Genomic DNA, 27,370 nt, shown 5'->3' on the forward strand with positions numbered 1-27,370 from the left:
TATCATTACTCAAATGAGTAATAAGAGCTGTGGCTATCGCCTGCCAAAGTTTTTCTCATTCCTTTCAGTCATGGTAGGACGAGCCAGTAATTATGGCTTTATACTTTTGTGTCAGATGCAGACAGACTGTATCATCACTGATCCAACCACACAGAGTTTCTCCTGTCAGTCATAACACTTCAATTCACTGGCAGTTTTCCTCTACCAGAGTCGATTAAAAGTCTCTGTGGTTCTGATGCTTCTAAATAAGCCGCTCCGATTGGCTGTAGTGATGCCTTCCAGAGCCAAAAGGCTTAGAAATATATCTACATCATCATGCTGTACATTCTTAAAAATTAACCTATATATCAAACGGCAACATAAGCAATGCTGAACAGACTTTACATTTTTTTTCTATGAATCTGCATAGCAGTACGTTGACAGAAAGAAATGGCCCACACTGACAAACCGACATTGCTAGTAGTTATCCTGATGTCTCCGGTTTCACAGAAGCAGCAACACTTTAAAGACAGGGGTGATCTCATCCTGCTGGCAGGATTTCTGCAGATTGCAGGTAAGGAAATCATACTCCCACAGTTGTTGCCACAGCTCTATCATCCAAACATTTTGTCCGTACAACATGCTGATCTTTTCACACTGGTATTATTTTTGAATCAACAGAAGCATGAAGTTTCTGCACAATAAATTTTGGAAAATCAGTTCATGACTAAGAATTCAGGTACTGTGATGAAAGACAGCTGACATTCATCAATTTGCAACTCCACTGGCGATGGTTTGGGCAGTTCACTGCACGTTAAACAACAGCTGATGCGGTTGAACTTAGGTTCATTTCTGAAGATTGATCAGGGATAGCCAAGTCATGTTTGAACCATACAGTGTTTGCCTGGCAATTTAAGATATTCAACCAGTCCTTGACTAGAGTATTGTTTTATTAGCTGAAAGTCAATTGATCAAAAAAAAAGCATGAACAGGCAAGTTCATGTTCATATTCATGAAAAGTTTAGTTTATAATATCCAACTGTGCAAATCGTTAAAGCCTATCATTTATTTATTATAGCATCTAGCTCATTTTTGAGTCTTGAATATCCTACATAAGATCTTGAATATCCTACATATAACACATCAATGGTATGTGGCATCTTAATACTACTCTTTAAAGAAAAGTGTCATTCCTCCCCAACACACACACAGTTACTGACATGTGTTTGGTAGACGTCCATCCGCATCCTCTTGGCAGCGTTTCTCGTTTCGCTCTCACAAGCAGCAGCTAAAATGTTCTCTGCCATTGCTGAGGTCAAGTGTGGTGGCGTGGGCCGGGTCTGATACAACACACACATTTACATGAATAATAAGTTCAAAAGAGCATCAACACACTGCGCAAAGAAAAGACAACAATTTTATTCCGTTCACATCACTGTCAGCGTAGTGTTAAAGTGATAAAAACATATAATGTGACATCTAGTTTAATGACCACAAGGGGTCAGTATTTCATAGGTAGAAAGTGCTGCCACCCTGAATGTCTCACTACATTATACAGGCAATGAGATCACAAAATTATTTATCATTATATATTACTACAGCCCCTAGACGAGTGTCCTGAGTTGTGTATTTATGTGCGTCAGTATAAGATTGTACCTCCATGCCGTTCTTCTTCATGCGCCGGCAGGATTTGAGGTAGGTGCGGATACGCTTGCGTGCACGCTCCTGGAACTCTGGGAACTGGCGGCTGCAGGATTCAATGATGGCCTGTATCTTCTCTTTTGGCTGCTTGGAGATGGGCACCATGCGGTCCAGGTTCTCATCAACAAACAGACGCACAAACATCTAACACAGAGAAAGAAGGAGGTACATATTCAAATGTGAGGTTGATACGTAAACTTTTAGTAAAATGTACTTATGCATACATGATTTACACACATTGAATGCTTTCAGCCTCTCTGGGTCCACTCCCTCTGTGTCATTAATCTTGTCACTGTCATCGTGGTCATCGTGATCGTCATCGTCATCATCGGCAGCCTGAGAGCGACTGACTGTCAGGTCCTCGGCACACATCTCCATTTTTATGGAGTCATAGCTTCCTGAACCATACTGAGGAGACTACACACACACACACACACACACACACACACACACACACACGCAAACACTCAAATTAGCTGGTGTTTAGCTCAAATACTGGTGTTTAAAAGAAGGGTGCAACACTGTAGACTACATTTGTTTATCAAAGGTAAGAGCTTAAAGTCTGTCTGCATTGTCAGGTCATGTTTACTACATTCTTATTTTCAATCACTTACATCACAATTTTTTTCTCCTGGTATACACAGTGTGTCATTTTTTTGTTCTACTACTTCTCTATATATCTCATCCTTTGCATGAGCACTTTTTCAATGCCTACCTCTCTCCACTAAATACTATACATGTAGACCTGTATGAAAAAATAAGTGTGAATCTCAGCAACGTGAGCATGCTCAATGGCATTCTGCCCACAGGCCCAACACTCAGTTTTCTGTAGTCAGTAGTATGAGTGTCCCTTAAAGGTGAGTCAAAGCCACTGGGCATGCTGGATAACACTTATGCAATGTCAGAATACTGTGATATATTTAGCAATATATGTCTTATTTCCAAACAATGTATTATATGCAGCATATGCATATAATTTTCTTAACTGTATCATGTACGTGTATGATGTCATTTTGTCAGCACAAAGCTCTAATTGTATGTTAATGTCAATTACATACATTTTCTGTGCACTGCTGTATGCTCAAAAATTGAATTTGAATTTAAATAATCATATGTATTGCAGCATATAATCACCTGTACCTATAATACATTTAGTCATATAACCCATAATATATGTGAAATATATGAAAGTTCTTGATCCATATATTCCCCCATATCTGAAGAGTAACAATCATTAATATACAGAACTGTGCAAAAGTCTTAGGCACATGTAAAATGCTGTGGAGCAAAGATACCTTCAAAAGTAATTAAATTAAATGATTCTACATAAAAAAACACTATATAGAGCAGCAAACAGTAATAAATGGAACAAAGTTAATATTTGGTGTGAGGGCCCTTTGCTGTATATAAAAATTTTTTTTTAAAATTGTAGTCTCGGGTACTTGTGCAGTGCAGTTTTATAAGGAAATGAGCTGTAAGTTTACTGAGCATCTTGCAGAAGCAGCCACAGTTCTTCTGGAGACTTTGACTGTCACACTTGCTTCTTATTTTTGCAGCAAAATCCAGCAGCTTTCAATATGTTTTTTGTGTGAAAAGTGGTCTCTTACGTAATATGCTGCTTTCTTTACTGACATACAGACATTTTTCGCTAACATTTAAGTTTGTGCTGGAAAACTAATGTTTGGAAATCTAAAATGTTTTTGTACTGACTCAATAATAGAAGTAGAAATCATAAAATAAAAATTTACTATATTAATTTATATATATTAATATAGTAATTATATATAAATATAATAATTTACTATTATTATAACAAAGTTTGTACTAAAAAAATAGGGTGCCTAAGACTTTTACACAGTACTGTATAATTATATTATATATTTCAACATAAAATTATACTATACTATATTTCAATAAAGACATTTTTGAAATGCTTTGATTTTATAGTTTGCTGGCTTGAACTGGTACTACAAACGAAAGATGAAAGAAACGTGTGACAGAAATACTGCTCAATATACTGGACAATAATAGTGAATATGAGAAAATGGTTTGCCATTTCGTCAGTTCCTGATGAAGCACCTGAGAAGAATAACAAAATATCTTTAAAGACTATACCTCAAATCCAGTAAACTTGAATTGCCACTACTAGACTTTCAAAATGACCTGGATGACTGCCAACTTTGATGAATGTTATGTGGTTATGTGCACATATATGTGTTTAGCCTTTTGTGAGGACCAAAAAGGATTCACAAAATGTCCTCACAATTACATGGTCATCACAAAAATATGGTGTTTTCAGAACTTCTTTTTGAAAAAATAAACAGCCAAAATACTTCCCTCTGGTTACTGAGGTTAAGGTTAGGTTTTGGTTTAGGTGTAGGCATATCATTAATTAGCTGTAGTAATCATTATGTCAAACAGAAGGTCCTCACAAAGATACAAAAACAAACCTGCGTATGTGTGTGTTAGCGTGTGTGTGTATGTGCGTGTGTGTGTGTGTGTGTGTGTATGGACCTTGTTGGCGTAGTCCCTGATGTCTCGGTCAAGGCGCAGCTCTGAGGCCAGTGGCGGTTTGTGATATTTTCGGCGAAACTCCTCTGAGTGCTCCGGGTTGAATGTGGCTAGCATGGCTGCAGCAGTGGGCAGGGCCTGACTCATTCGCTCTCTCAGGTTCACTGGTTGCTGTTCTTCTGAGGACGAGGATGAAGTCGTACTGAAGTCCAGAGGCACAGCTGCCCTGTTTCCGTTAACCTGACTATACGACCCGGTCACTGGTCCAGCCGCTGCACCGTCACTCACAGAAACCACACCCATAGACGGAGGGGTCATGCTGTGGATGCCGTTGCCACTCCCACTTTCTGAGGACGAGTCATCTGCGAAGACAGATCACACAATTTAGACCCATTTGACGTATGCACTACGCTAATGTAGAGAGTTTTGGAAAAGCAATAATTTTCTGGTTAGGATGCACAATAAAATGTGGGATAAAAATCAATGTTTAAATTGAAGTCTATGGCAGTTATGGCTTCTTGCAGTCTGTTCTGAAAGTACAGTAGAAAAGCAACGATGCTGCCTGTAGAGGGCACTGTCCAGCAGTGATACACTATACCGTTCCATCAGTATACAACACATCTGTGAATGTGTGTGTACGTACAGGTGTGAGAAAAAAATAGTGGATGTGTGTTGCACAGTGGGGTGCATGGCTGTATGATGTGAATTAGTTAATGATATCTTAATACACTACTCCTGCTGCGGTTCTTCCTGCTCAGGGATACTGGCATGAACAATCTAATTTCCTGACACAGTAAATACCTCCACCTGAATGCCCCTGAGACCTGCATTTCGCTGTCTTCCTATCTCTGTAGATTTTCAACACAGTCAGTACTGTTCGCCTTGCTTCTGTATGACCTGAGTACGCTTATCCTGTATTTCATCACAACTTAACAAGTATCAAACTCCTACTATCTGGTGACATCCAGAACAGATTGGGCTCCCCTTCTCACAAGATCTCTGTCTTATGCTGTCTCAGGGAGTTCTTCCTTGCCACTATCACATTTGGCTTGTTCATCAAGGATCAAGACCTGGATTTCTTTGTGACATTGGACATGATTTTGCAAAAAAACAATTTACACAAGAAATGTTATATTCTTAAAAATCCAGGGTTTGGGTAAATTTAGGTTTAAGGAATTATATGTTAAAAACATTGTAACTGGTAAGAGTTAATGCAAAATTTTACATGTGTTAAGTTGTTGGGTTTAAACAACTTATTTACAGTATCTCAGTCATTTTATATTAATGACTTGAAAGAAGGCAATCCAAAACCATAAATTAAGACTGCTTATTCAATTAGGATGAAAGAAACGCCACTGTATAAAAGTAGGAAGAGTGTGTGTCTATGGTGGCCTATATGCTATGAGATTTAGCATACAATACGCATACGAGGTGCTCTTTCAGTTTAGTCATCATTTTGTCATTTTCAGCTCTGTGTGAATTTGCCCTTCATGGAGTTTTGTAGGTGTCACTGTATGTAAATCAGGTGTGCAACAAACTTGCTTTTATCAGCATACACACGTCAGTGAAGAAAATCAGCAAAATCAGCAAAAATGTGATACAAGTAACATTTAAATAAACTGAAATGAAAAAAAAAAAAACAAGCTCAAAGTGTACATAGCTGTATTTATTGTTTATGGCATACAAGTCTCACATCTCACTTTCACCCCTGTGACACTGACAAAGCCAGCATGTGTGTGGGGAAAAAAAGCAAGAGCAGCACTGGGGGTCAGTGTCACAGAGAGGGCTGTGTGGGCAGCCAAGTAGAGATAGAGAGATGGAGGATGGGTGAGGTGGAGCACCGGGGTGCAGAGAGAGGACAGGGTGAGAAAGGAAAGGCAGAACGAACTACGGAGAAAGAGAGGGAATTAGGTCAGAGTGTGTCTGTGTGGAGTTCAAGAGTTATTGAGTGAGATGGAGAGGGAAGAAACAAAATAGAAAAGGAGAAGCACATGCAGAATTGGATGCAGAGGAGGCAACAAACAGTGATGATACCAGATGGGCAAGAAGGAGAGAGGAAGGAACAGTAAGTAAGTAAACAAAAACATGAACTGTGGTGGAAGTGGTGGAAGAGGAGCAAGATGCAGAAAAGTGTAGAAAAGAGGAGAGTCGGGAGAGAACACACACACACACACACACAGAGTAGGGATAAGTGTGGCAAAGGCAATTGTCTATTTATTAGACTGTAAAGAGTAGTCGTGCGTAGAGAGGAAGGCCAGCCAAATGCCTGCCAGCTCTAACCCAACCGCTTCATTTTTCTCAGACGCGCACAAACACACAAACACACACACACCAGCCTCAGTCACTCTCTCCCTGTCTCTGACTCATTGGTGTGTCTTAAGAGAGTGTTTTAATGACAGCTGTGACAGCCTGCTATCTTATGTATATAAAGTGTGTTTGTCGCAACATCTTTACTGCTGGGACTGTCTGCATCTGTCACTGGAGCTCTGATTTGTTGAATACCCCATTTCCCTCATTTTCTATGACTTTTCCTCTATCTATCTCTCTCTGTATCAGCCATTAAAGTGCAGATGTGCCAGTAAAACGCTGCTACTATTTTTTTTAAAGTCACTTGGCGAATGTTCCCTGATTATTTAATAAGTGTGCATGTGAATGTAATGTGTTTAAAATGTGTCAATAAATGTAAATCACTGCACACAGGAAAAAAGGTTTAATGCCTGATGTGTTAATATAAAAAATGAGCTTTGCTCCATTCCCTCAGAACTGTTTACACTGGGTAGTACACTGCACTCATTAACAAAAGCACATAGCAACTTCCTAAAATCTTTATGCCCTATTTGAACACTCATTAAAATATTCTTACCATGTGCTAATGTGATGTAATGATTAGTCCAGGCTTGTGCACCTCAGGTGGTAGCTGTCCAAGCTCTGTGCTTCAACAACTCCGCTTTGTTAATGACTCTCTATCTGCATCGACACTAGTGTGCAACAACAGAATGGCTTAACAATTGGGAATAACAGTACAAATGAAATCATTTTATCCATATACTGCAGTCATTTTGTGCACTGCAGATTTGTGTGGGTGTGTGAGTATAACTGCAGAGCAAAAACATACACAACTAGAAATGATTTATTTATTTATTTATTTTTTCTCAGTGACTTGAATCATTTCAGTCTATTTAGTTACATGATCGGTTCACCAAGTTGTTAGCACGGTTTGCCTAAATGTGGATTGACTGATAAACAGGTGAAACATGTAAAAATAGGTAACTCAACACACTGAATCTACTGATCCACAGAGATGGCAGTACTGGGCGAGAGGATTCTCTGACTCAAGGGTGCAGATCAGGTTCATCACACGCACAGTTACAAATATGACTTGCGCCATTCACAAATGTTAAAAAAAAAACATAACACAAGTACTTCAGGTTTAATTGAGATGTTTTTAAAAGACACAGGTGTAATTTTACTGCGTTACTTTTGTCTCCGTTTTGGGTCCCTGGAGGACCGCGGCCCGGATTTGATTCCCGGTCAGGGAACCATCCCGAGCCATTGGGGTTGCACAAGACAGTGCACTTCCACTGCTGGTCCCAAGCCCGGATAAAACTGGGGAGGGTTGCGTAAGGAAGGGCATCCGGCATCAAAACTGTGCCAAATCAAAATACGCGGACCAATGATCTGCTGTGGCGACCCCTAACTTGAGCAGCCGGAAGTAGAACAACAACTTTTATCTCTGTTTGTTAAAGTAACAAGCACAAAAGTAGTAGGTTCAAGAACCTATTTTCAAATCTGTCATTTACCATGGCAGTATCTGATGGCTCCGCCCCTTCCGCTACATAGCGCGGGCTCTGACCACTGAGTGGTCATTTTTCTTCTATTAATACTACATCTAGCTAAGTTTCCCAGTTAAAACACAGCATGTGTACAAAAAAATTGCAATCTGAGATGCAGTTAAGTGGAGAAATAGTAGTGTTTAGAGAAGTCACTCACTGTCTGAAATAGTACATACTATTCCTAACAAAGAGCAAAGTGGATTATGATTGTTCGCTACCCTCCACTGTGCATCATTTGGACAGTAATCTATAGCAGAGCATTGTAGGATTTCAGGAGTGCAATGTATATTCTCCACTACGCTTTTAGACATGCCTACAAAATACCAAAAGAATGAAAATGAAAACTCTGCATCGTATAGTGCTTAGAGTGTGGTTTTGGACAAACAGATTCGAGTCTGTTCTTACACTGCACTAGCAGCTTCATCTTTACTCCCGCCTGCTCAGAAGCCATCAGGCGCTAGCTACGAATAGATGAACGAATAGCTACCCTGGATGAATGAGTAACTACACCACAATGAGCAATTTAACAGTAACAGTATGTATTGATCAGTGAACATTATTATTACTAACTGCATCAATATCATTTTTTCAGACCTAGTTCGAGTACATGTTTTGGTACTTGTCAATACTGTTACTGAAATACGTAGTATTAATCAATCATGGGCTGCTCAAAACATTTTATTATTAACATTCTGTTTATGTTTTCCTGGTTTACACAGTGAACATGAAAAGCACGTGCGTGTGTTGATACACTTTAAGCTCGTTCTTTATAATGCTAGCTAGTTTATTAGCTAGTTACATTATTGCTCTTGGATTGCGTAGGATTGCAGTGTAGAGCAGGTTTTGTTCTTCTGTGCAGCTGTATGTAAAGTATGTTTTTTGTTTTTATTGCATTTGGTCAAAGACAACGATAACGGCTGATCTTCAAGAACAACATACTGCGTAAACCTGTTATTGTCACTCACCTAGCCTTGCCTGTAAGCATTTTTTTCAAGATTTCAGTGCAGAACTCTGAGTTTAATTTTTAAATTGTTTTATCAGGTTACTTGAATTGTAGGAAGACTCACTCCTTGATATTTTCACAGAGTACAATTTGCAGTCTGTTGTTATTTGATTGCCACCATTAATCGTGAAATATGTCCAGACTGCTGTCATTTCATGTCTTCTGTTCGTTAGCACAACAATATACACTAGTCAACAATACTTAATTATTTCAGTCTTGAGTTATACTTATATTACCCTGGTATAATGACAGAAATTCTTTACAATTTAACTTATCACCTGGCTGAAAAAATCTCAGGATTAGGTAAAAGGCTCCGGAAAACAAGCTCTAGAGAACTGATCTATTTCGTGTAATTTCTGCTTTTGTATGTGGGTGTGTGCAAATGTTAGCGTACCGTGGAGCGAGATTTGGTACATATAATTCATGCAGATGACCTCCAATCTGCCGAGTCGTCTGATGGAACAATGCCAATACTGTCAATCATTCAGTGCTGCTGCTGCATCGCTGCACATGAAAGGAGCACTTACGTGCTCTCTCTTCCTCTCTCCCCAAGTCTTTATTCCCCTCCTGGAATGCAGCTTCTCTCTCCCTCCTCCCCCTCCATCCCTCTACCTTCATTTGTCCACACAAAAGAGACCCACCCTATCATCTCTCCTCCATTCCTTTCTTCCGTGTTCATCCAAAAATAAAAGCCCTCTCTTTTTTTGTATATCGGCATTGTTATATTGGCACTAAGTTTATACATAAGTAAAGGGGACTGAGCTATTCATCAACAGCAAGGTTTAATATACATCTGTATTTTTAATACAGGAAAAAGAGTCAATCCCAATGTTTGTCTGAATATATCAAATAACTGAGGAAGCAAATATATTTCACAGCGTATAACACAACTGTGATCGAGAGAGAAAGAGCGAGAGAGAGCGAGAGGGAGAGAGAGAAAGTGCAAGAGAGAGCTGACGGTGCAATTTAGCTGCTCTGAATGTCGCTCTGATTCATAGAGTCTTTACTGCATTAGGGGCAGGACAAAAAAACAGAAGGGTGTGTGTTTAAGAAGCACAAGGACACACACACACAGCCAAACAATCCCGCTCACACTCCCACATGTCATTTGATTGAGTCTAGTAGGATGTTGTCAGGTTGTGCGGTTGGTCCACAGGCAGTCAATCAATGCATTACCCATAATTCAGTGTGAGGGGCAGACAGCTGAATACTGCATCAGCCACCAGCTGCCAACACAACGAACACAGAACACATCCTACACACACACACACGTGCAGCTGCCACAAGATATTGAAAAATTTATTGGCCACAAGTACAAAGCAAACAAAAGTAATCCTCCTGCTTCATATTCAGATCAGAAGAGCACCTCTGTTTCAGCCATGTGCTTTCAGTTAACCGTACAGTAAATCACAATATGCTTATTAAATCACTGATCCCTGCTTTATTCTGATTAGATAAAAGAAATATACAGTGGTAATTTATTCCGATGGTATTTGGAATAACAACGCTTTAATTTAAGAATGAACTATATATCAAATGTCATGCTGTCTAAAGTCGTTTAATCAATATGATTTAATCTGGAACAGCAATTGTGTATAATACTGTAAGCGGTATAAATCAATGGTTTCATTGTAGTCTGGTCAGAGTACATTGATTTAAACTAACAGTACAGATTAAAGCCAAGCATTAATTAAGGGAATTGTTTCTTTAATGTAGCATCAGAACAATAAATTAACGTCCACTTTGCCATGTACACAAACTAGACAGCAGTTTCTCAATGTGTGTGTGTGTGTGTGTGTGTGTGTGTGTTCAGTTCAACACTAGTGCTACGAAGATATGAAACTATTGAGCTAAAAATTCTGTTCAAACATGTGGGCCCGTGCAAACAATCAGAATTGCAGATCACTGAGATCACTGAGTGTGTTAACGCGTTCATGCATAAATTATTCACAAATATATCCAGCTTCTTTTGATGTTTTTTATTATTTGAAATATGAATTTTAACTTTTTCAAAATATCACATATTAAAAAGTAAATGAACTGTCCATGTGCAGGAATATTATGATTAAAAAAAGACAAAATATTATACCTGAAATTAAAAAAAAAAAATCTTCCAATGTGTCTATAAATAAATATTTTACATCTGAATGTTAAACATTGTTAGTGATGTCAAAAATGATGTCGACAGAAAATATAGTTTCTTAAGAGAATATAGCATTGTTTTTGACATATCCAAGAAGTTAAGCAGTTTAGAACTGTTGCATGCTGCAGCTGATTTGAGAGGTTTAAAAAAATATATATATAAATATATATCTTCAATAAAAAAGCCAAAGCTTCCATTGGAGTCTGGCACCAAAAAAAAATTTCTTTAATTTGGGATTTTTGTGTAGAAAATTTGTAAAGATATCAGAGGCATGCTGCATTCAGAATGGCAAAAAGAGAATAAGCGAAACTAGAATATTGATTTATGTTAAATTACTCTAGTGATTCTGAGGGGATTTTCATCTTATATTTTCCTGTTTTCTTAAATTGACTATCCATAAGTGTGTATGAAAGGGGGGGAAAAAATTCCCACAAGAATCATGAATCGTCACACACTGAGTAATATACAGAACCAGGCAAATGAAATCTACTCATATTAGGGTTTTTTCTTTCAAATTTTCCCCATTTTAGAATAAAGGTAAAGAATTAAAACTATGAAATATCCTATATGGAATTATGCAGGGACCTAAAACATGTTCACAAATCAAATGTCTTATATTCTAGCCAGCTAGCCAGTTCAGAGCATTAACTAATTTCTAAATGATTTTTTTTCTTAAATAATGCAGTAAAAACATGTTTACACATTGACATTAACTTCCACACTTAGATTTATCTTTTTTCGTTCTGATTTAAAGGAAAGCTTCAGCAAGAACTTCTGCAGTCCAAATGACAAAAGAACTCATGACAACATAACATACAACATACTTTCACATATACTTGATATATCTTGACTAATATTTAATATTCGTGAGTGTCATAATGATTACATAGCAAATTAGACATTTATTATTAGTATGTAATAGCAATTAGTAAAAGCTTTTCAACAGTTTACTGCTCCTGGATGCAGTTCTGCTGTAACGTATCGCATTTAAAGACAAAAAGGCAGAGGACCCACCCACATGGCTGTAGCGTGCCTGTCTGTCTCACTGCTAATGCACTACTGTGCACTATTTTAGTCCAGTGTGGTGGTAATATGTAATAATGTGCAAAATGAAGAGACGTTTTCTTAAAGACTGTACAAACTTACATGCTTCTCACTAGCTCATAAAACAGTCTGTCTCAGTAGTTTAGCTTTGAAAGGTAAGCACAACGCAGGGTCAAATTTGAGTTTAATTATATTTCAAATCCAGCTGGGAAAAAAAAAATCACATTTTGTCACCTGGCAACTTAGTCAAAAAATCGTGCTTAAGAAAAATACCAGATTTTTCCTGCTATGTGAACAAAACCTAAAAATCAGCAAGAAATATATTCAGTTTCATCTAAAATTCTGTCTATTACAGTATGAGTCAATACAAACAGACACACTGTAAAATGCCTAGAAATGTGTAGGGAATATGTACACACACACACACACCATCCACACATACACAGATACACACAATGCCTATATTATGGAGAGCTTGTGACTTCAACAGGGAGTGAATGGGGTCATGTGATTCTGTCTGTGACACAAACAGGTAACATATCAATTTGCTCTCACTCTCAAACACCCACCCACCCACGCACATACACACACACACACACACACATATACACACGCGCACACAAACACACAACAGCACTCCAACTGACGCCGCATACTTATATATGTATATATGCATGACCGCACTGTCTATGGCTGCTTGTGCAAATAAAATGTGAATGTATGTATGCATGCCCTGTGTGGAACATATTACTCCAGTGCTTGTTGTGTATGCAGGGTATTTGAGTGCAATTATGCCTGTATGTATTATGTATGTTATGGTAAACTTCCTGCAGTGTGAGGACCAACAGCAAAAGCTCAGGGTCAACTGGGACTGAAAACACCAGCACCGCAACGAAAGCTGCTACCACAGGCGATTTTACACTTTCCAAACAAAGATGTAGACTATGTAGCCTAGGCTACATACAATTTTATCTACATTGGCTATGTACAGTGCCCTCCAGAATTATTGGCACCCTCCATAAAAATGAACTAACGCAATTGTATAAAATTACAAAACATTACACATAATAATTCAAGATTTCCACTCAAACAATAGGAGAGAATATTTATTTTTCTAACAAAAAAAAATATTCTTATTAGAACATTTTAAATAATAGTATTTTTTCTCAAAATATATATGTACCAAAATGATTGAAAAGGAATATTTTCAATAAATTCAAACAAAGGGTCATTCTTGAAAAACATACTTTTTAATTTGTTCTCAGTCAGCTGGATCTCTGTTCTTGCCTTTAATCGTGTCTAGTCTTGTTACTAATTTGTATGTCTGAAATACCCTTAAAATGTACTTTAAACAGGGAGGAAACTATTGAGTAATTAATTAATAAATTATTTCAGACATTTGACCTTGCTGTGACCTTGACCCTGTTTGGATCAATTCCAAAATCTAATCAGTTCATCTGCTGCATCTTTTCGAACTGCTGCTAATGTATCTAAAAAAATACAGCGCCTATACCTCAAGCGCCATTAGGACTACGACTAGCATCACCCGATTGGTGACAAAAGGGGACTGCATACAAAGAAAAGCACCTGATAACCCCTGTGAAACATGGAGGTGGATCACTGATGCATTGGGCCTGTTTTGTTGCTGGTGGTATAGAGGCTCTTGTGAAGACTGATGGTATCATGAATTGTGCCAAGTAACAGGATGTTTCAACTGGTTGCCTCTGCCAGGAGATTCAGATCATCAAGATATCATTCAGGTGATATCCATCTTCTGTAATAGACCAATTAAGAATAATGTACAGCAAAAATGATTTTAATGTTGTCAGCAATGTAAAAATGACAGAAAATGCCTAGTTTTCCTTTTAAACAGTACCCCACTGGGAGGCACTGAACACACCATTGTGTGTCTTCGAGCCGGTACTCCCCGACTTTTAGTGCAGAATAGGCTAAATGAGAGACTAATGAGAGACTAATATCTTGTATCTCGGCTTTTCTGGAATTGTGCATCAGTTATATATAGGCTACAGGGACAACACCAGTTAAATGGTGAAATGTCAGCCTGTAAATGAGGCGAGCAGGTTATTTAGGTTATTACACTTGTACAGGAGCTCGAAAAATAGAGCGTACAAAAATTTCAGAGATGTTTATAAAATTAAGTGTACCTATCTATTTTGTATAGGTCTGCATTTAAATTTTAAAACAGAAAAATAAAGGTTTTGATCAAGCGTTTACGACTTTTTTTTTTATTCAGTGCAATATGAAAAAAACTCAACAGTAAAGAGTGCAAACACACCCTTTAATCCCTCTATAACTGTATAGATATGCCAGATAAAGATGTGGAAATGCTATAACCGCAGAGTAGCACTGAATCTTTCTACCATACACTGGCATTGTCTGAGCCTGATCACATAAATTGATTCTAGCAGTCAGCAACCTCAGCAGTAGATGTACTTGTATCGTGTGTATGTGTGTGTGTGTATGTGTGTGTGTGTATATATATATATATATATATATATATATATATATATATATATATATATATACATATACACATACACAAATACATACATAAATATATACACACACACACAATATATATATATATATGCACACATACATAATTGCACAGATGTAGTTTTCCGTTACAAATTCCTATCCCTGAAGAATTGTTCCATTATAAGTGTGTTTTCTCAGTACAGGAAATCATGTCAACAATAATGTTGGATTATTCAGTTAAGCTCTAGAAGCTCTGTTACATGCCACTGTGCCATCCTTGGCCTTCCTACATGTTCATTATTAGTCACCGCAAGCACTCACAGCCAGTCAGTGTGCGTGTGTGTGTGTGTGTGTGTGTGCGTGTGTGTGTGGAGGTACTGATGAAAATGAGTATGTGCAAGCAAGGATGAGTGTGTGTGCGTGTGTGTTGAAGGGTGGTCAGTGTTGCCCCTGTCGTTTTTCATTTGCCACTACTACGTTCTGACAGCTTGAAGGGTTTTTTTCTGGCCTCTGTGGAGCTGACCTGAGTGTGAGCAGTGATAGATGCTAATTCCTTCACTCCCACTACCTCTAGTCGTTCCACAGGGAGTGTGTGTGTATGCGTGCATGTGTGGAGGGTGGGAAGGTTCTCCACTGAGCTGGATTACCATGGATTATCCTGCTAAAATGCAGCACAAGCTTCCTGGGCTGAACCTGGCATCTCCCCATAGCAGCACGAAATTGGGACCTTTGAATTACAAACTTGGGAAATTAACATGTGTTTTTGTGCTGCAACATTTTCTGATAAGCATCTATAGGTGTTTGACAATACTGGTTTTGTAGACTTCCTTGTTTTCAGTTCTTACAGAAAACTACGAGAGACTTCCAACTTGTAGTCTTTTCATACTGGCTGCATGGAAACCTTATGTAGCATTGCATGAAAACTGAAGTCATCAAAGATTTAGACTATAGATGACAATTCCTATGGACTTTTCACACTCTAATTCGCCCCAATCCTCATGCCCACAGCATAACATGACAATAATCCACAAATCTGTGATGAAGCTTTTTAGAAAATCACACAATTCATCATAATAATGAAATCATTATATCATTCAGCTCTACTACAGAAGACATCATATTTCTCCAAAAGTATTAAAAAGTACAACAAGAATTTTCTTTTCCCTTTCTGCTATATAATCAGGACCACTGCAAGTTCTTTAAAAAAAAAAAAAAAAGAATGCAATGTTCTAGAAAGCAGCACTCTCTTCAGCTCTTTTATTCTGAAATCTTACAAAAGTCACTCCTTTTCTGCTGGTCACAACGACGTGCAGGTCTGACAGACATTTTGGAAGAATAGTTGTGTAAATTCAGTGTTCGTATAGAGTGTTATAGATATGATCTCCACTCAGATGAACTGAGGGTTCAGAGCATATGTCTAATCACAAGACCAAGAACATGGTTGCTTAGAGGCAACACATGAAATCAATTTTCTATCGTGGATTGCACAAGCTGGTTACTTAGAGTTCCTGTGAACAGTCTAAGAGTTTGTCCAGATGAGTGCTACTGCGGCTCTTGATAGCATACATGCACATGAAGAAAAGTGTGTGTGTGTGTGTGTGTGTGTGTGAGAATAGGGGTTGATGGGATGGGTGCTGTGAAAGGCAGCTTTAAATCCTGTAGAAGCATTATGCATGTGGAGCAGCCAGGCTGAAAGGTGGGCAGTGGTTCTGCTGGTAATAGGATGTGAGTAGACAGAGTGCTGTCTGACCTACCTCCATCCTCTTTAACCCAATTCTCTCTCTCTTTCTCCCTCTCTCTCTCTCTGTGTGTGTGTGTGTGTGTGTGTGTGTGTGTGTGTGTGTGTGTGTGTGAGAGAGAGAGAGAGAGAGAGAATAAGAAAAAGCCTTGTGTCCAGAACCAAAGTACTGAACACACACACATTTCTACAATAAACCATCTTATACAGTAATAGCAATTTTTAACGACATTTTAAAAAATCCATTAGTGATTAAAACCACATTTCAAATGGAAACTATGTCAAGTACTTCAAAATATACCAATAACATGCTACTATATTTACCGCATTTGCTATGTTTGTGCTTGATATTGCCATAAACAGCTCCAGCACCTCTCTGTATAATGGAGAGATGGGCAGACTGAGATGATAGAAAATGTAAGAATCACAAATCTGAACACACAAAGCCGGGAGTATAGTCTAAGATCAAATTCGGTCAGCAACAAAAAGCAAAGAACGCATAACAGTCCAAAATAAACCAGACAAACTAACAGGAGAAAGTATTGTCCCAGAAATGATCTAACAACAAGAGGCATGACTTCATAGAAATAGTCTGATATGAATGTCCTGTTAAAGCCCCAGTGATGATCTGAGAATGCAAAATCGGTGTGTGTGGGTTTAGTCGGTGATCAAAGTCTTACAAGAAGGAGGTGGGGCACTCCAATTTGGAGCACATCAGTATTGCACTGCTTAATTATTTAAAAAAAAAAAAAATCATAGGCACGTTGATAGTTGATTGTGTGTCCTGTAATATCCAAAAAAATATATACACACACACACACACACACACACTGTATATGAGAATGAATTGTGGTGTTCTAACGTTTAGAAATCCCCTAATATCCAGGATTTTTGGTGAAAAAAGTGCACCAGGAAGTTTCGCTCATCTCCGCTGCGAATGTTTTGAATAAATCAACACAACCAGCTTTCCCATGGTTTCAGGAGAACCCCCTGCACTCCAATCCCTCAGCTGAGCACAGTCATTATACTATAGACACTAGGTCTGTACTCTCATACTACACAACATGCCTGACCATATACTCCCCCCCCACCCCCCCCCCACCCCCCCGCTGGTCCAAGACCTCATGAGTTACAAACTGGGCCCTGGTTACTACATAATTGTTTAACTTTTAATCCTTCAATTACAGCTTCCATACACATACAAATACTAAATGCAACCGAAAATACTAATTTCAATTCCCTAAATTGGCAAAGCAGCAAGAAACAGGCAGATAAGACAGAGTGGGCATGTGTGTAGGAGTAATAGACAGACAAATGCAGACGGAGATGTTTGCGTGTGTGCAAGATTAAGATAATGAGAAAGAAAAAGCGGGGAGTGGGAGTAGGCGCACAGAAGCAGACAGGAGGAGGCAATGTCTCACTTATGAATAGATATGATTGTATTTAGGGGAGCCAAAAGACAAAAAGACCATTTCAATGTGCGAAGAGGGGACGGTCCAGCCCAGCAGAGGAGAGAGGAGATTCTATCACAGAGTGAATAACAAAATTACACATTCTGCTCTACCATTCTTCTGCTTTTCAAGTGTAATTAAGCACCACAACATTCACAAAGCACACAAACATGCAGTCTATAGCACAGAAAACACTGAGAGAGAATGGACTCAAAATGGGAAAGGAAGCTTTCACTTGGCAGTGGTAAAATAAAGAACTGTGAATGCATGATAGAGAACCATCACTGCCAGTTTTTCTACAAGATGTTTCTCTTTCTACATCTGAAATCATTGTACAGAAAATGATTAATATGAATTAACATTATACAATAATCACTGCATTAACATACAATATCTGCTTCTCTGTTTTCTAAAATTTGATTCCTGGACAATGGATAATTTATTTTAAATACAAAAAAACTTATGCAAATAGTGCAAAACAATAAAATAAAATAAAAAAACAAAACACTTTTTTCTTTGGCGTATAAACATTAATTTTAACTTTGGTCTATTTTGCAGCAAACACATCACTTAAACACATCACACATATATTCCTTACAACTCTATACTGAATGTCACTGAAACGCTTCTAAAGCTCTCACATAGCTTTTCAGAAGGACCTGCTAAACTATCATTTCTGACCACATGCGTAGGTGTATATATGCAGAAGCGTGCACACGCATACACACACACACACACACACACACACACACCCCTATCATCAGGCTGAGGTGAAGCGTGGGACAATAAGAGTGAATGACAGAGGAAACACTCGTTTTTTTTTGTGAGTGTGTGTGTGTGTGTGTGTGTGTGCGTGTGTGTGGTGTATATGCATAGGTAAGTTGCCTGGCAGTGGGCCAGAAATGCCAAGTCCCCTGGGAGATGGAGGGGGCGGAGGAGAGAGCAGAGAGACGCTGGGCAGCATACAGAATGAGAGTGTGATGGAGACAGTTGGGGATGGGGACTGGGGGTGGAGCACAATGCTATACATTCCATAATGGACAGAAGGATTGAAAAGGGTGGTGGTGGAGGTATGGGGGAAGGGGAGGAGAAGAGGAGAGCCATGAGTTAAACCCACAAGGGTGTGGAGAAAGGGAATAACAAGGAACAAGGGAGCGAGATACAGAGAGAGACTAAGAGCGGCAGTGAAACACTAGTGGGTGGGGAGAGGGAGATGCAATAAAACCTCACTGGAAGGAAGACGGAGAAAGAAAAAGATCAAGAGAAAGAAAGAATGGTGAGCAAACAGAATATTGGAAGCTAGAAGAAAATATTTCAAAGCTAAAAGTATTTCTCAGTGTGTTTTATGGTGGCTTAACATACACTGCCCCATCATGGACAAACACAATAGGTTACAGGCATAAAGAGAAAGAGAGAACAAAACATACACCCCTTTTCTGCTGATAAAGTGCTGGTATTGGATATATCAGTTCAGGGAACCTATAAACATTTTTAAGAACCGTCCCGCATTTAAGATTTAAGACGTGAACCATTATGTATTCAGATTCATGAATATCTTAATGCATGGCATAAAAACAATAACCACTGTGGAGGGATTTACAAGTTTCAGCTCTGATTGAGAACATATTTTAACATGCGACATAACGTCCTTCAGCATGTATGCACAATACAAGCCTATCAGCATTTTGGTGCAGAAACCGAACCTTTGCAGTGGAAAATCATGGAACAGTTCTGGATTAGGCACCTGCTAAGAGTTTTTGCCATGTTGAAAAATGCTTCAAATTACTTGCTTTAAAGTACTTGGCAAAAGAGAGGGAGCTTCCAGTGCCCCATACTGAACATCATGAAGTCAGTCTGGTGACTTGTATTAAGAGAATCTGTTCAGTTACACAGATCCAGGGAGCTGTATTACTGACAAATGAATGCCTGAAGGTCTCCCACACCTACATACACAGACAGCCTCAGCAGGAGGCTGATGAAGGTTGATTGTGAGGAGGAGGGAGGGTAAGGTTACCTGCAGTCTAGGCTTTTTAAGAGAGTGACTCATCAAGAACCTATTCCGAGATGCCACCTCCTTCTTTTTTTCTCACTCTGCATCTCTACCAATCCACTGAGACCCCTGGAAAAGTTCTCAATAGCACAAAGACCAGAAGGAGAACAGAATGAAAAACTGATGTTATGATTTTCATAACATGCATATTCGAATATCACTGTTTACGATATATCATGGTTTTGGTTCACAACATTTTCAAAGTAGATGACACGTTGTTGCACTGAACAATTAAAACGCTGTGGTAAGAAAACTTGTACAGTCATTTTCTAGTTTTCTACTTCTACAGATTGCTTACTAGCCAAAAACAATATAGTAATATTGCGTTCTCTGATTTCTGTCATGACAAAAAGTAAGCTTCCCTGACTTAAAAACATGGCACTGTAAGACAATAATCCCACCCACTGCTTAAACCAAAACAGTCAAGGGACAGTCATTTGGCATATTCCCCCTTTTTTCAACAATAATTTAGCAGATCCCACCCAGACACTGCATTTCTCTTAAATTCTTAATTTTTTTTACTACCTATGCCATCTAACATCCTGTATAATGAAAGAGGTCACCTGAAAGAGCCAATACAGGAAATGCAAAAATTCTCAAGTGAGACTTGTATAATAGCAAAAAAAAAAAAAAAAAAAAAAAATACACACAGCTTTTAACATGTAATTCTCTGTTTCTTGTTTTCTTTGGCTGTAAAACTATTTCTGACAGTACTAGGCTACAAGTCTACAGACAATCAGTGCCTGGTGCAGTTGACCGTGCAAGTCAGAAATCCACTCTGACAGACCCCCTTGCCCAAAGCGCCGCTACAGGATCGACCACCAAGGGAAAATGGCTGTAAAGAAACTCACTACCAAAGTGTTTCTTCTACAGTACCAGGAACACTTACTGTTTCAATCATCCATGTGCCAGATGTAGCAGGTGGCGGCTGAGCACAAGCCGCTGTGTGCCAGCCGTAAATGTGTTTCAATGTACTTTGTGTGTGTGTGTGTGGGAGAGAGCAGACACTATGCTAGCACTCAGTGCTGCCATATGATGGGTCTGCCAATCATCTCTGAGTCTTAAAGCTGCTTAACCCTATCAACCCATCTGTCTGTCACTCACACACACACACACACACACACACTCACTCTCTCACTAGGTCTCTTATTCACGTTGAAGAAGCTGGAAAATAACCAAATAATGGCTTTACTGCAATCTAAGCAAGGAGTTAGACTTAATCTTTAGACTTCATCTTAAACCTTTTTTTTTTTTTTTAACCTTACACACTTTACAACATTCAGCAAGTACACCATATTATAGAAATCTCTTACAACTGTGAAACATGCATTGAGCACCTAATGAATATTAACAATTCAAAGACACGTTACTAACCATCCCCACCTTGTAAAGTTAGCCTAAACTTGATGCACTAATTTTGGTTTCTAATACACATCCACAGTAAATGCATTGCCAGGCAGGTCTAACCCAGTAAAGACGAATGTATCTCATGACCACTGACAGGACACCAATTTAGTATTTTAGTTCATAATAGTTACAAAGCAAATTATTCTAGATCAGCAAAGTTAGCTTGACTATCCCATCAGGTAATGTAAATTCTATCTTCATTTATGTTTCTGTAAGCATAGGTTTCACAATTAGAGCTAAGCGGTGTGGCTGCTCGTGCTGCTCTCAGCACAACTCAACACCCAGCCGACCTTCACTGAGAGCTGCATGGGGGTTGGGGGTCTCCAGCAGCATGCCTGAGAGAGCCAAGGTTCTGAAGAACGCCATCATTAGCATCATCATAACCATGACTCAAGAAAACAAGGGGAAAATACCATATAAAATTACCATTTTAAACTGCTTGATCTACTGCTTCTGTTTAAGTATGAGTGTCTGGAAGGCTGTGGATTGGGATGGGATTTCACACCATCAGTCAGAAATGAGCACTCCACCATCTTTACAACCTCATCCCTGAGTACTAGGCAGCTCAGTCCATAAATGTTACATCCATCAGTGATCCAAACTCATTTTTCTAGTCAAGTCAAAGTTAAATGTATAATCTGAAACCCCAGCAAGCATTAAAAATCTCATTAAAAAAAAAACATAAAGAGTCCATTTATTTTACCAACATAAAATGCTCACCAAAAATTTAACCTGTAATAAACCCTATATTCCAGGCTTTGTGCTTAGTCCCCCTCCATACTGTACCATTCCATCCTCAACACTAAATTTAATTTGATCCAATTTTTGTTCCCCATAAAAGATTCAACAGAAAGGTATCTCAATCTGGGTCACTGACATTCTGCCTCTGCTCCACTCGAAAGAATGTCATTAGGTTTTTCATTATGTTTAATATTCAACCTCCTTCTCGCTTATTACAGACACATAGATGAAGACACACACCAAAAACTACACACAGGCCACAGTCAGAACAAGATTAATTCTTTTTATTAAATGTCCCTTTACTCTTCTCCACTGTACACTTGTTCCCTCTCTCTACTCTGTCCATTTTTAAAATGCACACAGTACTTTACTGTTGTCCTTCTGCCATTCTCTTGCCATTTTCACAGTCCACCGTTTCTTCCTCTCCCTTAGCCCCATCGTCCTCGCTTTTTCTCTGAGCAGCTTAGTAGAGTGATACATTGGATCTGTAATGGTGCATTCTGTTTCACTCCCCCTCCATGGCCTTGAGAGAGGCTCTATGCCTCCCCTCCTCCCTCCGATGCCTGCAGAAAATGCTCAAAGACAACCATGTATCCTCTTCATTTTACACCCCCAAGGAAAATAAGAAAATACTGGACATTTTCAAATATATTTCTTCCAAAATGCTGCTTCTATATTGCAGAGCTGAGGTGCACTTGAACCCAGCAGACCCTGAGGTGTACGTTGCCTAGATTGGACTCAATATTTTTATCCAGTGGGTAGGAAGGATGCTAACTTGCAGATGCTTATATTAACGTGCTAGGTCCAAAGGTTACAAAGTCACCCAGAAACAATCAGGCAGTATAGAATATACCTCCAAGCATAATAAGAAGACAAATGATGTTGCGTGGGCAGCACTTATATGGTGGGTGGCTTCACACGCTTAGGAGAAAGCATGTGCTAGCCTTCACACTCTACTGGTGGCAGACCAACAGTAATAACAAGTGGCTGAATAAAAAGAAACTTAGAAGTAAAAGAAGAAAAAAGAAAAAATGAATTAAATATATAAGCTGGAATGGTAGAGTGTTTTACCAACTAGTGCAGGTTTTTCAACCTACTCTCCTTGTACTGCATCTGTAGCATACGAGATGTTACCACAGAAGAGTGACACCGTTCTCTGAGCTAAGAAAAAACCTGCTAACACAAACCTTATGATAGGATAGTGTGATTATCACATTCACTTCTAATGTGAATTCAGTACTACAAACATTACTGCGAACAGTAAAGGCTCCTTTGATGAGACAAGAGAGAACAAAGCTGTCCTTATAAAATAGTTACTCAGCTGCTTATACTTTCACGAATATTGTATGGTATCCATGCACCTGTTATATGGATTTAGACTGTAATTTACAAATTCCTTTGACTGCACAATTCATGAATTTGTCCGATCCATATAAATGTTTATATTAAATATAAATGTATAAATATATAAACGTTTACTGACTGCCCCAACAACTGCATTTAGACTTTTATTACAAGAAAGTTTAGAGTGAACAGGTTTTCTGTTTTTGTTATTGTCTGTAACCAAATATGAATAATTGCTTGCCAGGTACAAACAAAAATAATAACTGACGAAGTAGGATTAAAAAAATAAAACAGTCCTGCACACATCTAGTTAAGACCAGTGATGAACTGGAGTGATGTACCTGAAGTTGAGGAGCTATCAAAGCCAGAATTCATAAACTATGTTGACAGTTCTGGCATTTTTTTCATCTGTTTTTTTCCCAGTATATCCAGGGGAATATAGTGGTAAGGCTCATATAATAAATAAATAAATAAATAAATAAATGAAAGAAACCTTTCGATTTAGGCTCCACCCATTTTGGGTTTAAATCTTAACACGGAGCACTAAACAAACCTATAAAGAGGGTGTGAATGTGTTACACCCCTATCCTGTGGTCAGATATACACTACAGATGTGGTTGACAGAGACCACGTTAAAAATGATGAAGTATACTGAAGCGGTAATTTTAAAAGGAGTTTTATTTACTTTGTTAAAGTTCTACAGCTTCCTCTTTGACCTCTCTGTACTTAACCTAATGCAAGTCACTAGCTGCACTAGACTGCAGCCGGTTTTCTCTAAATTTGTCTCTCTCACTATCTTATGCATACACCGGGCCTTGCGGATAACTTGTCCGAGTTCTGCCTCATAGCAGCTGTGTGTGGACCGAGCAGCATACAGCAGAAACAGCCCACGTAATGTTGGGTTCACAAGGGAGGGCAGACGCACCCGGCGGCACGGAGCTCTTTCTCTCTCTTAGTGGATGAACGAGCAAAGACGGAAACCTGGAGGAGGTAGAGCAGCCTGTGCCATCCATCCACTTTCACCCACTCCATCAGCCTTGGTCCAGCCATGTTTCTGCGGGCTTCAGCACACACAGTCTGTGCACACAGGGGCACATCGGTAGGCTGAGCTTCCTGAAGGGCTCTAGTCATTTTATTAGTTTATTTAACAAAATAATACCACAAAATGACGTGCACGGGCAGGTAAAGACACAAGCACCATATGTAACATGCCTGCGTTTAACACTCAGTATAACTGAATACAGACACACGCAAATACAAACACAGTATGTCTTCTGAAGCACCAGAACCAGTCTCCGTCCACCATCTGTTTACTAAATGTATGAACATCGTAGTGTATGTGTGTGGCATTAGACTGTCATCTGGGGGTCTGTCATGGTGGGGTCGGGCTGCGCTGCAAGCGGGAGTGTACGGGGTGCGTGGGGTGGGGGGGGGGGGGGGGGGGGTGGGGGGGGGGGGCGAAGGAGGACGGAGGAAGAGGAGGAGGGGTGCTGTTGGTTATGGATATAGCTCTGTAGAAGAAAGAGAAAGGGAGAAGGAGGAGTGGGAGGGAGGGAGAGAGTCAGAAAGAGACTGTAGCTCTATATATGGTCTAGACCACCCAAAGCCTTCCCTCTTCTCTGGCTGTCTCTGATGGTTAACAGTCTCCTGTTTTAATGAATTGTAATGGTGGAGGAGGGTTTGCATGTGCTTGGGTGTGGATGCACATATGGGGGTAGACTGCAATGACACTCATTTCCGAGCTAAGAGGATTACACCTTAATATCCCCATAGTATAAATCCGTATACATTTAATATTTCTGCCTTAAAAGGCTTACAGATCCACACAAAAGCCTCACACTGCAGCGTGACAATACAATTGAGAATAGTGTGTGTACTTAAACCTGAGTATTTCTGGTGAACATGCCATTTTCAAGAAGTACACAAAGTGTTTAAAGTGTGTGAGAGAGCAGGGTTGAAGGTGCGGTAGGTGAAGTATACAGTCGTTATTTTGGATCCGTATGCTCCATTACCTTCAGCACACTCGTAGTGGCTTTACTGCAGCTATCCTCCATCCATCACTTATTATAACTCTTTATGACTGGCTATAAAACTGCAGTCAGTGAAGGCCTTAGATTTCTATTAGCCAGACAGCAGATGGGTTCTATTCATACACAGGTACAACGGTTAATAAAAACACGCAGAGAAAAACAGCTCAACTTACTGGCAAGGCCAGATGATGGAGGGAGAAGGGAGATTGGATGTGTGGACGTATCTGTTTCGGAACATGTTCTTCAGTGTTTCGATATCCTCTTACGCACCCTGACCAGGAAATACTGGGAGCATCTACTTTCCAACAGTATTTTAAATAAATAAGCATATTATGTGTCAAATTGCAATAATGCAGAGCCACATGTGATTTAAAACTAAACTATACATTCATCACAAAAACATTCAACAGCTGCTTTGTTCATATGCACAGTTATCTTTTCTCAGAGAAGATTTACAGGGCATCTTGCAGGACTTCCCAGTGGGTTACGGAGCTTACTGGACACCTCTCTCAAACCAGAACCAGATTCCTCCCAGAACAGCTCAACTGGCTTAAAGAAGGGTCACTGGGTATACCCTCCCATTACAAACACCAAGGAGTCACTGAAATTCCAAAAGTATTTGGAAATTTTCATTTCACCAACATCCTGGTGTGCAGTTTCTCCCTCGGATTCAACTGAAAAACCGGTAATGGTATTAGGAATGAGCATTTCAGGCAAAATTAATATTTACATTATTAAATAACTGCCACCTACACATGAACACATACTGGCATAGGCCACAAAACCTTGTGTGCATGTGTGTGTGTGTGTGTGTGTGTGTGTGTGTGTGTGTGTGTGTGTGTGTGAGTGAGACACTGCATTCCACATTTAAATTCAGAATATCTTTGCAAGGAGAGAAAGCTGGACTTGCACTGTACAATTTGGGAACGATTATACACAATTTAATGTGTGAAAGCCAACAATTTAATTTTTTTGAAACAGTGTTAGTTAAAGTTTTTGCTATCATCAGCATGCTGCGATTGCTTTGCTATGCTGTAGGCTGTACGCAGTGAATGAGCAGTTTCCTTTCATGAGTTTGAAGCTCAATGGCAAACAAAAAGATCACAAAACCACCCAGATGACAGAAGTGGCACTAACTGTACTAACTGAACAGTAACGTTCTGTGTGTCCACATTCTTTTTTTTTTTTTAAGTTTCAGCAGAGCTTGAGCATTGTCTGCTTCTCGAGATTTTCAGACTGAGGCAACTAGTGGCATCACTGGCATTTAACTTTGGATGGATGCAAACTCTCAGCTGCATTGCGATGACAGTGTGAGGACTTTTTTGAGGTGATGTTATAGTATAGTAAGTTGGCTTCATGCAGATAATGAGCAACAAATTCATTTTTTTCACCAGTTAAACCATCATTTTCTTATGGACAGAGAGAGAGCGGACCTGCTTTGGATTTTATGCCTGTAATTACGGTTTATTCAAACTCAAATTCAATTCCATTTGCCGCTTACCATTTAAAGCTCAACCACTGAGACAAACTGCTGCATGAGATGTAGCATCTCAGTGTGTACACGCATGGAGGAAAAATTCTCTTCATTTCACAACACTGAAGCATTACCACATTTGCTGACATTGGGCTAAAAATACTGCACAGTGACATGATAGCAATGAGACAGATATCCATGATAAACTGATGTGGGTGGTCCTATGCCTTTTTGTCTTAAATTGAAAAAATTTTCACAAAACTGCATTTGGAAAAATAAACTTTCTGTAGAGCAGCTTTCACACTTGCAGCTAATACACAGTGATACACTTTTGATGATGCACTGTGGTGATAAAAGTGTAAAATGCTCATCACCTGGAGCAGCCAAACACCTCAACAATCAGAAATATAAAGGACTCTCCC

At 39.2% G+C, this 27,370-nt stretch overlaps 1 protein-coding gene across 3 annotated transcripts in view; it reads right to left on the minus strand.

The window, feature by feature from the left end:
• Positions 1 to 27,370, minus strand: part of nol4lb (nucleolar protein 4-like b) — a 98,200-nt gene that overhangs the window by 5,963 nt on the left and 64,867 nt on the right. For all 3 annotated transcript variants that reach the window (XM_026920532.3, XM_026920535.3, XM_034311892.2), the window contains exons 6-9: positions 4,195 to 4,553; positions 1,918 to 2,097; positions 1,636 to 1,824; positions 1,200 to 1,319 (exon numbers count right to left, since the gene is read on the minus strand). In XM_026920532.3, the coding sequence (XP_026776333.1) occupies positions 1,200 to 1,319; positions 1,636 to 1,824; positions 1,918 to 2,097; positions 4,195 to 4,553 (848 nt within the window). The remainder of the gene's footprint in view (positions 1 to 1,199; positions 1,320 to 1,635; positions 1,825 to 1,917; positions 2,098 to 4,194; positions 4,554 to 27,370) is intronic.

Source organism: Pangasianodon hypophthalmus, chromosome 16 (genome assembly GCF_027358585.1).
Source record: "Pangasianodon hypophthalmus isolate fPanHyp1 chromosome 16, fPanHyp1.pri, whole genome shotgun sequence".
Lineage (NCBI taxonomy): Eukaryota > Metazoa > Chordata > Actinopteri > Siluriformes > Pangasiidae > Pangasianodon > Pangasianodon hypophthalmus.